Source organism: Chelmon rostratus, chromosome 12 (assembly GCF_017976325.1).
Source record: "Chelmon rostratus isolate fCheRos1 chromosome 12, fCheRos1.pri, whole genome shotgun sequence".
NCBI lineage: Eukaryota > Metazoa > Chordata > Actinopteri > Chaetodontiformes > Chaetodontidae > Chelmon > Chelmon rostratus.
In genome coordinates, this window is record NC_055669.1 from 20,752,103 (window position 1) to 20,768,504 (window position 16,402).

Genomic DNA, 16,402 nt, shown 5'->3' on the forward strand with positions numbered 1-16,402 from the left:
TGTCCTGATTTATAAATAACTCATCTCCAGGCGTTAGATTTCGGCTGAAGGATGGTGGGGCGTCGAGTCCGCAAAGCAACAATCTAGTTCTGCTAAAAATACACGGCATTGAGGCTGCGGTGGCGTGAGAGAGGATGAACTGAAGGAAAAAGAAGTCAGATGGATGGAAAAGATGGATCCACAATCTGCTGAACAAGCCACAGAGACGGATGAGTGGCGTCTCCATCAATAAATAATTTGTTTACGAATACAAGTGATGGATTGCGTACACACCGGAAATACAGACAAGTGGTTGTTTAATGGGCGGCTTGTGGGTTAATACAAGATCCCTCATGTGATACTAATACATCAGATCACACAACGCCACAGATCATGCACCAGTAATGCGTACAGGAAGTCAGTGTGCAGGAGTGGCTACTGAGGACAGCAACGTAAACAACTTCACATCAACCCTGACTTCTCAGTAGCTTCTACCTTAAAGGAGAAATCCACCTTAAAACACCTTGACACTGTAAAAACAGATCATGTGTTTGCATCTGTGGGCACATTTTGTTCCTTTTTGCCACCATGGATACTGCAACATTTCTAAAACATCAGGATCAACATCGGAGTTATGCTAACACATACAATGAGAATAAAATAAATGAGAATCACTATGAGGTTTGAGTCTAGACTGACCACTCTGCATCAGCTGTTGCCAATAAAACAGGAAGAGCTGCACCGCAGAACAGGCAGGAAAGGCCATTTCTTCACTAGCAGCACTAATACAGTATACTTGCTTTAAACTACACATTTCAGCATGCATCATGGCGACCTGTGTTCCCTCAGAGCAGTGCTTGTGTGTGTGTCCTCAGAGATGAATGCCACAGTCGGAGGTTGACAGTATATCAGGCCGTGAAGTGAAGGCAGCAGCAGACTCTGTACAAATGTCTGCAACAATGACAGAAAGTTTATATCTTCTGTGGCTTTAAAATACACTTGGCGACTCGTTTAATTACACATTGTGCAGAATTTAAAGTTCTCAAGGGAGATATTTTATTCTATTCCACCCATCTGCCGGTTAATGGATATATTCTTTGTTACTTTAGGTACGCACGAATTACGCAGGGAAATAGCGAACACACAAGCGAATACGTCTCGAGACTTTGCTGGCAACCAGACCAAATGTCATCTTTTTGTTTTTCTCGGAGAGAGTCTGCCGCATTTTACATCAAATTCACTTCATCTTTCTCACAATAACCATGTTTTCATTTTGTCTGCACGTTTGACTTTAGCTTTAACTAATTACTGTAATGCTTATTAGCAGCCGACACTCAAATCTCAAAGGTTCTTCCAAGCCCTTGAACGCATCAGCGAGCAGTGATCAAAACAGTCTGGAGACTGTTTGCTCCAGCCACCTCCCACACCTACATGTCAAAAGTTTAGACGTTTATTCTGCATATTTTGTGTTCAAATTTTGTGGAATGTCAGAAATCGCTAACTGAATTACAAGCAGTCGAGGGAGGCTGAGGGAAACTAGAAAACTTAATTCCTGCCCTCCTCATAAACAGGCACTGACAGGCTGTAATATGTTGTATAACAGTGTAAGAGCATCTAATGGTGGATTTTTCCTTTAAGCATGCAAAATGGACCAGAGTGACCAGTTAATATCCACCAGGCATCAAACACGACCCCGACAGGTAACAGAGTATAGAAAGTGATGAGTGTTAGCAGTTGTCTTCTTCAGTTAGTCTTTGGAGGACTGGTTAGTGTGAGAGGACATGGCTAAGGGGAACTGGAAGAGGGAAAAGGAAAGAAAACACTGTGTGGACAAAAGAGTGAAAAAAGTAAAACATCACAACAAAACATCACAGTCCATCCAGTCGCACACATGGTGACACAAAGAGGAGGACCTGGTAGAAACACAATGTTAGAATAATCCGGATAAAGCCATACAGATCCCAAAAGACAACAAACGACCTGCGCTGTGGAATGTGTGAAACCTCCAAAAGAGTCGTCTTTTCTCAGTCATATTTACCGGTTCATATTTTTTATGATCAGTAATCAAGACACAATCTGGTGACTCCGTGAGTCACGTGAACTGAGTTTGTGAGTTTGTTTTAAAGGACCATACCATCAGTTTTGCAGGATCTGTTGCATTAATTGCAAATTGTATATATCTATATGTAATATTACCGCCAAACTGGTTTCATTTTGTTTCTTTGTGGTATGACAATCAACCTGCTGAAACTTGAAAACAGTTGATGTTTTAGGTTTTTTTTGCAAAGCAACGCTGCTAACATGCTAATCTAGAGCAGACAGCAGGAATTATACTGAAAATTAAACGTGTTTGTGACTTTATGTCCCACATCACAGGTTTGATTACCAGAAACTCAGATTTGCATCAGTGAAGGAATACTGATGTTAGCTTATTGTTTGTCTTACTAGCCACCTACGTTAGCTAGCAATAAACTATTACACATCAGCTCAGGTAACACTAGCTGGCTAATGTCAGCATTGGCTATTTTTTTTTATTATTCAACTGTCTGTCCACAGTAATTTAGTTATTCTGAGTTCTTACTTAATCCAAGCAAGAAACCTGAACCAGCATTTGACAATAACTTGAGCTAATGCTAATGTTACCTCACATTTTTCAGAGTGTTCTTTTTTAAATTGCGACTTGAATGAGTTGATGATTTAACTTTGACTAAAATTGTGTGCGACTTTCTGGGATAGGCTGACATTAGCTCACTAAAGGATGTTAAATTTGAAATATTTTTTATTAACAGATAATAGCTATGCCTGAAAGAGACAAATGTAGCGTGTTTGCTAGTCTGTAGTGTTGTTTCGCTTGTTAACCAGCATTTAGCTTACACCACGCATTGTAAAGACAGAAAAAAAAAACGAAAGATTAGTGTCCAAAATTGATTTTCATGTATTATTATCTTCCAGGTTTGTCTCTAGGAACCAGCCTTGGCTAATGTAAGCAGCCTACATTAGCTAGTAGTCAGCTAAGCTAATGCATGCAGGCTAACGTCAAAGTTAGCGGTTTTTAGGTCGAATCTGAAATTCCCTGTATAGTATTGAAAAGTGAATGAGCTGATGATTTCAGACACAGCTATTGACGTAGCTTTTCAAGCTGTCCTGTTGACAGATTAATCACATCAGTAATGAACATTTCTCACATTTCTGCACCTCACTGATACTAAATGTCTGTTGTAACTGATTACCCATCTCATGGTCGTGTCCCGAAGTTGATTTTCATACCGATATTACTGGCGGAATATTTAATTTCAATCATTAATCTATAAATGTATGGTATGGCATTGGAAAATAGTCGATGTGATTTATGGTTAATGGACTAGAACATGCAAAAACACTATTATGGTCCTTTAAAAAAAACGGATGATCTGTACTAAACAAACTAAGCATGCGTGCATTAACACGAAGAAACAGATGGATGGCCGTTGCACAACTTTTGACACCACTCCGATGGCTTCACACACTGTCACTCTGCTGTCCTGTGAAGCATGCATTAATGAAGAGGGTGAAGAAGGGGGGAGGTCTGCGGGGCGTGAGGTGAGGGGTCCGTGTGGCTTGTGAACCCACTGCCAAAGGTCGTAGAGGAAGAGGAGGAGGAAGAGGAACTTACATCATGGAGACAAGCAGAGTTAGAGTCCCCAAGGAGTTGTTAGTATGACAGTGTGGTTCTGGATCAGAGCACAGCGGACAGGGAGGAGGTGGGAGAGATAGAGCCCAGAGGGGAGGAGAGAGGGGGGAGGAGGAGGGAAGATAGAGTGGGAAATGTTAATCGGTAAAATCGGGCAAAGAGGAAAATAAGTCTGGCATATCAAAGGCAGAGAGGTTGACCAGGAGTAATAAGGTGGCTGGTTTCAGCTTGCAGGCCACACACAGACAGCAGTAAACACACACCCATTCACTAAAGACCTGGAAAAAACACAAGGGGAACCGGGACGTCGACCTTGATGTAGGTGCACGCAGGCCAGTCACAGTGTCGGAAACAACCAGATATTCTGTATGAGCGGCTGCAAATCAACGAAGCTAGAGCTGGGTGACACGACGCACGGCGGTGAAGTTTTAAACACGCACTGTTGCAAATCAGCGAGCACGGCTGCTTCATGGCAATATTGAATTTAAGGATTTTTTCCACTCAATTTGATGAAGTACCTTGATTTTACAGGTATTTCAACCACTGCACTGCTGAAATATTTAGTCAATATATCAACCAGTTGACGGACAGAAAATAAATCAACAATTTGCAAATATACCAAACATTTGCATATTTCAGCTTCACACATTGTGAGAATCTGCTGTTTTTCTCTGTTATATACTCTATTAGTTTATCTTGAACATATCTCAGTGGTTTTATCTAGTGGTTTCTAGATAATTTGCTGTATCACAAAACAGTAGAAACTTAAAATGTTTGAATGGGGACCGCTGTTTTATTTCCATTAGAGCTAAAACAATTTGTCACTGAATTGATTAGTCAATTGACAGAAAATTGATTGACACTAATTTTGATAAATGATCAGTTATTCAGGTCTTTTATCAAGCAAAAATGACAAATATTTGCTGGTTCAATGTGAAAATTTGCTGTTTGTCTCTGTTTTATAGTCTACTTATAGCTCATAGCTCAAGTGAGTCTACTTTTGAAACTTTTCCAGTAGATCAACAGCTTCACGACGCACAAAGCTATCGTAACATTAAATCACAAGTACCGTTAACTGAAATGGTTTTAAGGTCGTCTGCTATGACGATGTTTTCCTTTCCCCCCACTTCTGTGTGTATCCATTTGAAGCACACACAAAAAAAACAATAATACATGATCCGTATCCAAGTCTGCATTACAACACTGACATGTTGCTTGCTTAAGGGTGGTCACAGTCCATTACTTTGCTCTGTTCAAGCTGTGACCACCATCCACAGAAGTCACGGCATCGTTTAGCGAGCGGCTGCAGGGAACACACACTCCGCCGTCATCCATAAAATCACATATCAGACTCTAATCTTTGTCTGTCTGTTCTGCAGATCAGTGAACAGCAGCTGGTGAAACCCTGATGTTAGTGGACGGACTAATCACCATATGTGGGATTATGTTGCTTACTGTTCATGTTATCATTTCATGTATACAGTACATGTTTGGTGCATTGTTTTAATGTACAGCTTTCATACTGCGTGACCTACTTTTTTTGAAGTTTTAATCTGTGTCTGTGGAGAGCCAAATAAGAGGCGTGCCAGCACATACAGTGAATGCATTTTCTCTTTCTGCTTCATCATTTAAACATGACCAGAAAGACGGTTTGCCGTCTGAATTTATTGTTCCCACAGGTCAGCTGAATGGGTGGTGAAACGTGCCCGACCGACGTGTCAGTGCGCTGATTTCACCAGTAAAAGTAGAGCTTTTCTTGGTTTATTTTGGTATAGGGAAGATCAGATTGCTTCAAAAACTGGAACCATTTAAAATTGTGGTTGAACATTTAATTGGGGAGTGCTGATAATGATGAATTATGTAGCTCTGCAACTACGATCCCACTTAGATCATCACTGTGAGATCATTAATTTCATTTCTCCAGTTATCAGGCACATAGATCAGGTTTCGGTCGGGCCTCCGTGATAGTTAAAGCAAAGAAATAAAAGCCACACTACAAGAAAGTCACTACAGTGAAGAAGAAAGTACAGAAGAAGAAGAAACCTTAAAGAGTGTCTACATACAGCAAAGAAGGAAAGCTCAGTATCATTGAAGAGGGTCAAATATTTTGACATTACCATTGCATCAGTCAGTGCTTTCGATCTGAGAAAAAAGCATTAACATTTTAGTGATATTGTAACGTAGCTGATTAGCTTTTTCTCTGATTAAACACAGATGCTTGAAAGTTTGTCTTCAACCATTTTAAGGACAATCCGAAGCAAAGTCATAAATATCTTTGTGTCATAAAACACGGGCCCCAGATCAAATGAATGATGAAGCGGGGAATCCAGTGCGCCTGTATATTTACCTCCATACATCCAGACTGTCCTCTGTCTGAGTCGGCCTGCCTGCTGCTGTCTCTGCTGTGGCTGCTCTGTCCTCCAGCCTGCAGCCTCCTCTCCTCTCTAATGCCCTGCTCCTGCAGCTTCTTATTAAGGATGCGGGCTGCGTTTTCAGCCAGCGTGTAGCCCGGCGGGGCCGACAGGTCCTGCCGTATGCTCACCACTTCTGGGTTTTTGTCCCCCTGCGTCTCCACTATCAGCTGCACGGGGCTGGGCGAGCGCCCGCGAGCAGCTCGCGAGCACTCCTGCACGTTCCTGGGGTCTTGAGCGGGGCTGGGCTCGGCGGTGGAGGGAGGGGCGGGGCGGGAGCGACTGGGGGACTTGTTGAATTTCTGCATGGAGTCGTAGGCCACTGGGGTGTGGTCGATGATGTTGAAGAGGCTGGAGAGGCCATCGTTGATGGTGGTATGGACGGGGCTGTCGCGAGTGGTGGTGGAGCGGGCCCACGCCGACTCGTTGTTGCCCTTCTGCGGCGTGGTGGGGGTGGGAGCGCGGCTGGCATTGGGTAGATCAGCCTTGTTGGATGTGGACAGTTTGCGTTGGAGCTTGGGCGAGCCGTACTTTGGCGAGCAGCAGGGTCGCTCAAACTTGCTCTGGACGACAGGAGAGTACGGAACCTTCCTCAGGCTGCGCGACGGGGAAGATATAGGCGTGCCGCCACCTTTCGGGGTGAGGCAACGGTGGGGGCTGCTGGTCAGGTTCCTCAGCAGGTCCGTTTGCAGACCCACACTGATAGTCTGGGTGGTCTGAGTGCCTCGCGTGGTGAATCCGTTGGTCTGGCAGGCAGAGTCCCTCACGACGGGCCCTGGCGGAGAGCGGATTGCGTTCCTCACAGAGATCGCCACCTCCTTCATGTCATCACTCATGTTTCTGGAGAGCTGGAGCTCCAGAGAGGAGGTGTAGCCCACTGTGGGGCAGATAGGAGACTGGTTAGGAGAAGTCCTCAATCCCCCACTCTCCAGAAGGCCACATGCCCACCGCCCACTGCTGAACACCTCATCTGGCCCGCTGGCTCCCACCCCAGCCTCTCCTCCCCCCCTGGCTTTGGTCCCTTTAGCATACAGGAAGTCCGGGTCTTGGGCAGTAGGACGCTCAGCTGCCCCAGGTCTGGTGGGGCTGTGGAGGATGTGAACCCCACAGTGCTCCACTCCCACCCCTGCCGCCCCTGCTCCGTTGCCCCTCAGCGGGGACTTGTGGCAGTGCTCAGGGCTGCTCAGGGTGCTGGTGGTCAGGGTGGCGCTGGTGGTGAGGAACCAGGAGGCTGGCTGGAATGGATCAAGAACGGGCTCCCCTCCCCGGGCCTCGGGGGTTTTGTCTGTCCACACTTCCCGGGCGGGACCCGGGCCAGAGGTGGATGATGGGAAGTCCCAGCCCTTATTGTTGAACTCCTCAATGTACTTGAGGTCGTCCGGGGACAGCGGCGGGGTGATGTCGTCTTGGCCCTGATCACCATGGCGAGTCTTGTCAGGCAGGAACGGCGAGCTGTCCATCAACCGCTGGAAGTCACTCATGGAGCACACTGACTTGGCTCTGCACAGGACACACACACACACACACACACACACACACACACACACACAGTTCAGAGCTCATTAAAAATAACCTCTACTGACACACTGAAGTAAAACATCACCCGTGATGCTCTCGTCTCCTTTATATTCCTGCTGCAGAAAAAAAACCCAAATATGTGTGTATGTCTTTTAAGAATCTACTTAATATCTTTCAATGTTTTAAAACTATCTGAATTATTTAACAACACAGCGCTCTGGATCACTTCCTCGCCATAAAAGAAACTTTCAAAGAAAAGTCACCAGGGGGAAACTCACTGTCACTTCAAGTAACAGTTAATAGAATCCACAGCCGATCTCCACTGGGATCAATGTGTATGTATGAGCAGGCAAAATGCAGCAGGAGGCTGAATAATCTGCCGCCAGTCAGACCAGTTCTTGCTGATGTATTTACTGTTGACATCTATGAAAATGCATCAGCTTTTAAAAGAATAATTTGACTGCTGAAACTCTCTTTGAACTCAGTTTGACTTGAAGTCTTGTCATGAGGTTACCTGAGCAGACTCCCACCGCCCATCTCCTCCTCTGGGTACTCGGGATCGCCTTCTCTCTCCGAAATCTCATTTAGAGCCTGAAACACAACAAATAAAACAATCGTATCACTAAGCGGTGAAAGAATGGCCGTAGTGTATTTTGAAATGAGTGAATATCTGCCTTTCAGGGAACAGAACTGGGAAATCTAGAACAAAACAACAGCTAAAACAACAAATTATGTTAGCTTCATTTTAGCACCACAGTTTAGAGAGGTCTTTAATTTACATACAAAATGCCACATATATGTTTTGTTTTGGATGTTAAAAGCGTACCAATGATTAACAACTAATTTGAGAGACTGATTCGCCTCAGATTGTAATATTCTTTTAATATAAAGTCTTACTTGATGCTTCTAATAAATGTTAAATCTCAAGTTCAACTTATTTTGATAAAGTAGGTAATGAAAATCAAATGAGAAGAAATTAACTCGTTACACTGTTTACTGCACACACAGTTACTAATGAAGATATTTCTCTCAGCTAAAATTAAAGCACAGTGTAAGGGGTCTGTTCCAAAGGGTTTATTTTAAATTAGATTTTGCATTTAGATTCATTTATATTAAGAAGAACAGACTTCCACCTGAGCAGCTAAGACTGGGTTTTCTCCACAGGGGAGAAGGGGTTTTGGACATTTTATGTTTACTTGGTGCTGTGAAGCCCTTCAAAGACAGAAAGTTCAGATAGCGTGTTGAGATAGATAAAGGTTAAAAACACAAAATGTTTTAATCTACTAGCCTTTGACCTTTGACCTGCCGTTACATTCACTACATAATGGCTACTGTGTGACACATTACAGTCTAAAACCCAAAGATAACAAGTTTACTTCCATGTATGAGAAAGAAAAGCATCAAATTCTTCATTTGAAAAGCTGGTTTCACATTTTTTTTCTTAAACAAGGCTAAGAGTCAGCAGACGTGCTAGCAGCACGAGCCTGTACAGCAGTGCTTTGAGCTAAATGCTAACACCTGCTTGCTAACATTCTGACAATGACGTTTAACAGGTATAATGTTTAACGTGTTCACCATCTTAGATTACAGTGTTAGCGTGGTAACATTCGCTAATTAGCACTAAACACAAAGTAAAGATGAGGTTGATGGTAACGTCATTAGTTTTACAGGCATTTGGCCTTAAACCCATGAATGTTCTGACCTGATGGTGGCGCTAGATGAAAATTTAACAGATCACAAAAATGACTACGCCTCATCCTGAGGGGAACATCGAACATTTATATGTCAAAGCGCTACATCTTTATTTGACTGGTGCATGTGTTACCTCCTTCATGCAGGGGAACCTCTTCTCACTCTCCAATCTGGAGGGTGGTGGGACCTCCAGGCCACTGAGGGGGTCCAGAGACAGCGCGTCCAGGAACAAGTTCTCCGTCGGGCCTTTCAGCCTCATCGCGGCCCCCTGCTCCTCCAGCATGGCCTCAGAGTCGGAGTGGGAGCGCATGGGGTGGACGGGGACAGGGGTGGACGTACAGGGGGAGCGTGGGGAGCGAGGTGAGCGGGGGGCGTTGCGGGGACTGTCCTGAGGGGAAAACACACCTCTGTGGCCTGAGCCGCCATCTTTGACGTCTATGCTCTCGGCGCGCCGGGTGTTCAGCTCTCTTTGCATCTGCACAAAGAATGAGATACGAGTATGAGGTGACCGCACCTGCACTATTCAAAGACTGGTATGACATAATGCATCTGAAACTGGTATAAGATCTTCAATTTCAAACACTGCTGCTGTCTGAACCTTCAGTTAACGGTCCACGTTGGGGACACATTCAGAACTCAATGATGGCCAGCCCACCTTTAGGCAAAGATGGCAGTAGTGAGTGACTGTAGGGCTCACCTGTTGCAAACCTCAGGATTTATAACAAGTGACATGGAGTTAAGTGGCTTTCTTCCAGCTCAGGGTTAAAGTTATCGTTTGCTGCAACATCGCTGAATAATGCATCTCCTCTTCCTGCTCTGTGTCTCTATTCAGCGGTGCATCAGCAGTTTTTTTACCGGTAAAACTGAGCCAGAGTGCGTTCCTGTTATTATTCCAGTCCCTGCTTTATATGTTAATACTCTCACGCTAGTATTAACCAGTGCCTGTTCCTGCCTCCTGCCCCGAACATCACACACAAGCGAGGTGAGACGCTGCAGTCCGCCTAATTAAATCTCACAAAGGACATCAATTATTCAGTAATCCTCCATATTTTTTTTATCGCCTTGGGTGCTTTGTCACTGTTTCTCGTATCTACTGGAGCACAAACACCCACATACGTTGCTTAACAAGGAAAGCCTTCAGATCTTTGAGCTGTGGTGTATTTTTCTAGTTAGATCTGTAAAGTTTGTGAAGAAGAATGGTTTAATACACTGAGACTACAGATTATTCTTATTATTAGCCATTGTTCTGTTGATTATCATTATTTTTGTGAATCCTTTGTCAGTAAAATGTTGAAAATAGTCAAAAAAGCCTTTCAACAAGTCCTAGATTTTAAGATGATGTCTTTAAATTATTTGTTTTAGCTCATCAATCTTAAAAACAAATGGTATGATAAAGACTAATAAGGTACAATAAAGTAAAAAAGCCAAACATACGCTGGTTTGAGCTTCTCAAATATGAACATTTGCTGCTTTTCTCTGTTGTACCTGTCTGTAAAATGAATATCTTTGGGTTTCAGACTGTTAATCACATATAACACCATGAAGACGTTAGCTTGGGCTCTGAGAAACTGTGATGGGCTTTGTTTTTACTATATCCTGACGTTTTATAGACTAAACAATCTTTTAAGAGGGAAAAACAAGACCAGATACAATAAACAGATTATTGGTAATGAAATAAATCATTATTTCAGGACTTCACAAGGTTGAAATTGTTGATTGTTGACCTTAGAGACAGCTGATATGATTGAACAGCCGCTAAACGAACCTTGTCCACTACTGTTTTCCAAAGTTTAAGAATCAAATTTCAATCTCTTATTTTAAGACAGCATGGATTAGAAGCCTTTTTCTCTTTATCCTTTCCCCTCCTCTCATCCCTGCCATCCCTTCCTCCTCTTTTTGTTTCCTCCTCTCTCCTCTCACCCTCTCCATCTTGCGGTGGAGCTCCCTCATGCTGCCGTCCCACTCCTGCCGCTCCTGGTCGAAGCGCTCCAGCAGTTCGGCCCTCTCGCGGCCCCACCGCTTCTCCCCGTGCTGCAGCTTCCAGCGGAGGTCCAGGGAGGCGCTGTGGCTCTCGGCCAGCAGGCGCCGGTGCTCCTTGCGCTCCTGGTTCAGGGCCCACTCGGGGTCTGCGGCGAGTTCCCCTTCTCCTCCCTGCGCTTCGCCTCGCACCTTGCCTTGCGCCTCCTCCTCCAGCTGGTCAAAGAGCAAAGACACAACGATTGTTGTGTTAATTAGTCATTATCAAACATTATTATTACAGTATATATACACAGAAATATTAATGATTAAAGCAAAGAAAAACAGCAGACTCAACTTAAAGGGTCAATTCACCCAAAGTGCAACACATTTTTTTGATGGAACTACGTTTTACCAAAGAAATAGTCCCTAGAAAACAGCGTGCAGGAAGGTTTGTCGATTACACACAGTAACAAGGACACTAGTTACACGTTAGAGATGCTGCTGTCGAATTTCTAAACAGTCTTTTGAAATGCACCCATAAAACCAGAACTGTATCTGCATAACGCTGGAGGTAAGTGAGAAAATGAACTTGTTTTGGTCTGTTTTTGTATTAAATCAATACTTATCAAAGTTTTGTAAAAATCCAAACAGTCAAATCTGTTGTTTGGTTTCATAAACTAAAACAATAAAAAACTGAAAACAGGAGTTCCACTGAATGCTCACAGAACTACAGAATAATAAATTAGTGCCAAAGCAGATTAAATAAACAACAAAAAGTGTGTAGCTTTTTATGAGTGGCTTCCTCATGATACCAAATTAACACAAACTATGAACAAGCCAGTGATGAAAAGCTTCACTGTGGCTGTTTATTGAGACAAACAGCCTAAATAAACACAAAGAGAACAAATGGAAATCAAAATTCAAATCAAATCAAATTCACAAATCCTGGGTTGTATTTTAGTGTCAACGCCAGAGGTTGAAGACGTATTCAGGTCCTTTACATTAGTAAAAGTACTAATACTACAAAGGAGTATTTCTTACAGAATTAAAAGTGGAAGTACTCACAGTGCAGTAAAATGTTTATTGATTAATATTACTGCTACTTTAATATTTTTACTACTGTAGATCTTTAAGGTCGAGTTAATTTTAACTAATTTATATAGTGTTGGCTAGTTTAATCTACAGCAATGCATCATCTTCTATAAGATCAGAATATGTTTGTGGCGCACTGCCCTGTGAGAACCACGTATCTCAATAAAGTTTCATGACCTCAGAAAAACAGCCTGTTTTCAGCTTTGTAATGCTGCATTTTACAACTGATCCAAGAGTGTATTCATCTTAAGAAATAGGAGAATCTTCCCAACCAATAAAGGAGTACTTCATCTTTCAGTTCATCAGAAACATTCAAATTCAATATCATCAAGAAAGGAGATACATGGTTTTCACTGGAAGGGTATGAAAACTTGTAATCCGAAAAGTAACTAGTAACTCAAGCTGTCAGACCATTGTAGTGGTGCAGCAGTGTACAGTTGCATACAATGGAAATACTGTAATAAAGTACAAGTACCTTGAATTTGTACTTAAGTACAGTGCTTGAGTAAACGTACTTAGTTACAATCCAGCGCTGGTCTACGCACACAGGGCTGTTCTCAGTCTAAATTTCTCACTGTTTGTTTTGTGGCCGACAAGGACACACAGTCCAGACGCGAGCGAGAGCTGCAATCCTAAATTCATATTTCACACCACTCGCCGGTGAGGGGACGTGAACCGAGGATTCGGACGCACTGCAGAAATCTTCAAAGTTGCAGAGCGACAGAGTGAAGCCAGTCCGGAAGCAGAACAGAGCTCTGTAATCTTCAGACGGGCTTTGATCCCGCGACATAATGGTAGAAACCAGAGTCTCTAGTACTGGAGCTGTGTGAAGAGCGAGTCAAGGCTGTCTTTAAACATCGGCTTACATAACTCCCATTCATAAATGTTTGTCTTGTGGACTTTTATATCAGGGTTTAAAACTGATTACACACTGAAGAGGATGACGTGCAGTAATAGCTGCTGACTGAATGCTGAGAGCCAAGATGTAAGACATTATAAATATAGACAGTTATTTAGGAGACTTCGCACCGTGACCAAACCAGAGTATGAAACATGAACCGGCCTTAGCAATGACGTTAATATCTGGTGACAAAAATAATCACTACTCGTATCCACATATAAATACACAGGTGAGGGGAATCTCAAGTTCTGCTCTGCTCTGCTGGAGTGTGTAATAGTCATGAATTAAAAAGCCAGCGGCTCAGAGGAATATTCCTGAAGTCTTAATCAGAATGATGCACAGCGGAGCAAGTTAAGAATTCGACGTTATCAGAGGAACCTAAGCAAATTAGTCCTCGTTGAGGCCCTCAGCGACCTCTGCTCTGTGGGAGGATATGAAGCAGGCACCAGCTGTGAAGATTAAGAGCGTTAAAAAGAGCCTCCCATAACTCAAACTGCCGAACTGGCTCCCAAAGCTGAAGCTCAGATAAAGCTGACAGAAGACACTGATCTCTGGTCTCAAATTTTATCCTCCAACACGGTGGTCAAGAAACAACATGTTCAATATCCTCAAATTGATTGTGAGCTCTGTTTCCCCCCCACACACTGTTGGCTTCCTGTCCCCATCGTGCTCTGCCTCTAAGAGAGGAAAGAAAATCTGGAGCTTGAATCAGACACGGCAGACAATGGGGCTCCGACGGCGATGGCGATCTGTACCACAAAAAAACGAGGATTCAATATCCCTCTGTGCCACGCCGCGCCTCTCCGACAGATTCACTTCCTCTCATTGCAAACTGGATCTTTTCGTCTACCGTGAAATTGCAAACCAAGTAGCAGGTGCTCGTTAGAGCTGAGGGGCACAACAGACATCTATAATGTCCACTTCCAATATAACAAAGCTGGTCCTGAACACAACTACATAGAAACAGTCTATACTTGTAAATCTAAAGGCACTTTGTGTAGAATCTGGAAATTTCCCACAGTGCCGACACCCCACACATGTGACCTGGGAAGACCGAGACGAGTGGGCTGACAGCAACACATGCAGCTGCACCAACCGCCTCTCAGGCTGCCTTAACAGGGAGTAACATGAGCAGGGTTACCTCACAGAGGATTCAAACAATTAAACAATTATCACTGCACAAACTTCCCAGAGCTGTCAAAATCCTGTTATCTGGATCTGGATCTGTTACTCTGGGCTGTATTCCATCATCTCAGCTCCTTGTGTTTTTAAGGGTGTGGGGTGTGCTGATTCTGGTCTTTTGCTTCGAGTGTCAGTGAAGAGTTTTAGTGTCCCACTATGTTGTAAATGTTGTTTTATGCAAGCAGTGTCAGAAAAATTGTAATTGTAGGGGCCTTTACTGTAATTTCAAATTTAAATATTTTTGATATTGACATAAATCACCGATAAGCCACCTCCGTACAAAATGACTGGTATCAGCTTTCATGTACTCCTATCAGTTGAGATGAAGCTAGTCTGCTCTTAATCTACCAAGTATTTACACTCCCATTAGGAACATAAAAGAGCGCTTTCACAGCTGTTTTGAGTTCGGTAAGAAATGCTTAGAGGCATATCAAACAATTAGGCACAGTGCTGAATTAATTAGTTTGCCAAATTACAGAATATACCCATTACATAGTGCCAAGCGAGTGATTCATCATTTTTTTTGTCTTATTGGAAGCTGTCCTTCCTCTTTTTAATTTAATTATTGAGGGTTGCGGGGGGGTGAATGTGATATGGATTAATACTCAACTTCAACTCATTGCTGCACTTTCAAAATGACACTGATTGGCCGAAGAGGAGAGGCTAAAACGACAGGTCGGAAAGTAAAAAGATTTGTTGTTTTCCACTTGTTACTGGTTTGCCCTGAGTGGGATTTCATCCGTGGAGAAGACAACATGTTTACTGTCGCCTTGCTGCTTCCTGAATGCACCACTTGCTTGCTACACCAGATTGTGTCCTGTCCCTTTAAGGTGGGCGCTGAGACGCCATCTGTACCTGGGCGACCTGGCACTTCATCTCTGCCCACTTGACCTCCCAGGCAGCTTTGTCATTGGCGTAGGACTGCTGCAGTTGGCATCGCCGCGCCTCCTCCTCCTGCAGCTCCTCCCGAAACTCCTCCAGCAGCGTCCGCAGGGCCTGCAGCACCTGCCGGTTCTCCCCAAACTGCACGGAGGGAATTCAGAGGAGAAACATCAGCATAAAAACACGTTTAGGAAAGGTTAAACCAGCACACACTCAGACACATGTTCAGCAGGTTCCTTATCTTGATGTCTCCTGTTTTTATCTGTCTCTGTCCTTTGTTTCTCTTTAAAGCGCTTCAGGACAAACCTGCTTTGTAAGTGCTTTATAAATCAATTTGACTTGACTTCTCCATCATGCTTCACATCTCTTGTCTTGTTTTTTAAATCCTTGTCCTTTCCCTTCTACCCTTGCATGACTCACACCAATTAAGAATTAAAACATGTGTGTATGGATGGGTGTAAATATGAGGCTGCTCTCAAAAATCCTCAATTGAAATTAATGAAATCCCTTGTGAACCTCTGACTAATGCAGTAATTAAAGCTGCAACAAAAACCTGTTGGACAGCTACGATGATGATTTATTTTAGTCCAACCGTGATGCAGGGAGTTTGAGAAAGTTTTGACATTTAAGATCTACATTTGGGTTTAAAATGGCTTCAGGCAATACGAGCAACGACATCGACTGGGTCACGGAGAAGAGAACAGCATGTTATTCCTGAAGTGTCTGCTCAGAGAGGTGTGTGGAGAGCTGTTTGCCTCTGGTGGTCCTGCTGTAGACAGTCTTCAGGTCTTGGCAGGAGGCAGTGAAGCACAAAGGAGTCTGTGAGTAAAACATCACCTCGAGGTATCACTACAGCACCGCTGGCTCTGCCAGCCGAGGCTGACAACACGATATAAGCTCAGGTACGAAAAGGCCAGTGAACTTCAATACAGTCTAAGTATAACCAGGAAATACACCTAAGTGGAACTCACTTGGGTTTTCTTTTATGAGGGCAGATACAACAACCCTGTTATTCTTAGTGTTCTACTGTCGTGTATCTAAATACAAATACTATGAGTATCATAAAAACATTTTTCATTCATTGATTATCTAGTGCAAATATATTTGAAGAAAAGA

At 43.4% G+C, this 16,402-nt stretch overlaps 1 protein-coding gene across 3 annotated transcripts in view; it reads right to left on the minus strand.

Moving 5' to 3' along the window:
- The window catches only part of LOC121614960 (microtubule cross-linking factor 1), a 70,698-nt gene that overhangs the window by 3,238 nt on the left and 51,058 nt on the right, over positions 1 to 16,402 (minus strand). For 2 of the 3 annotated variants that reach the window (XM_041949068.1, XM_041949067.1), the window contains 5 exons: positions 15,260 to 15,427; positions 11,191 to 11,463; positions 9,404 to 9,745; positions 8,093 to 8,169; positions 5,997 to 7,560 (listed from right to left, as the gene is read on the minus strand). In XM_041949068.1, the coding sequence (XP_041805002.1) occupies positions 5,997 to 7,560; positions 8,093 to 8,169; positions 9,404 to 9,745; positions 11,191 to 11,463; positions 15,260 to 15,427 (2,424 nt within the window). Of the gene's footprint in view, positions 1 to 5,766; positions 5,792 to 5,996; positions 7,561 to 8,092; positions 8,170 to 9,403; positions 9,746 to 11,190; positions 11,464 to 15,259; positions 15,428 to 16,402 lie in introns of all 3 variants that reach the window. The other variant, XM_041949069.1, reaches the window with a different exon arrangement.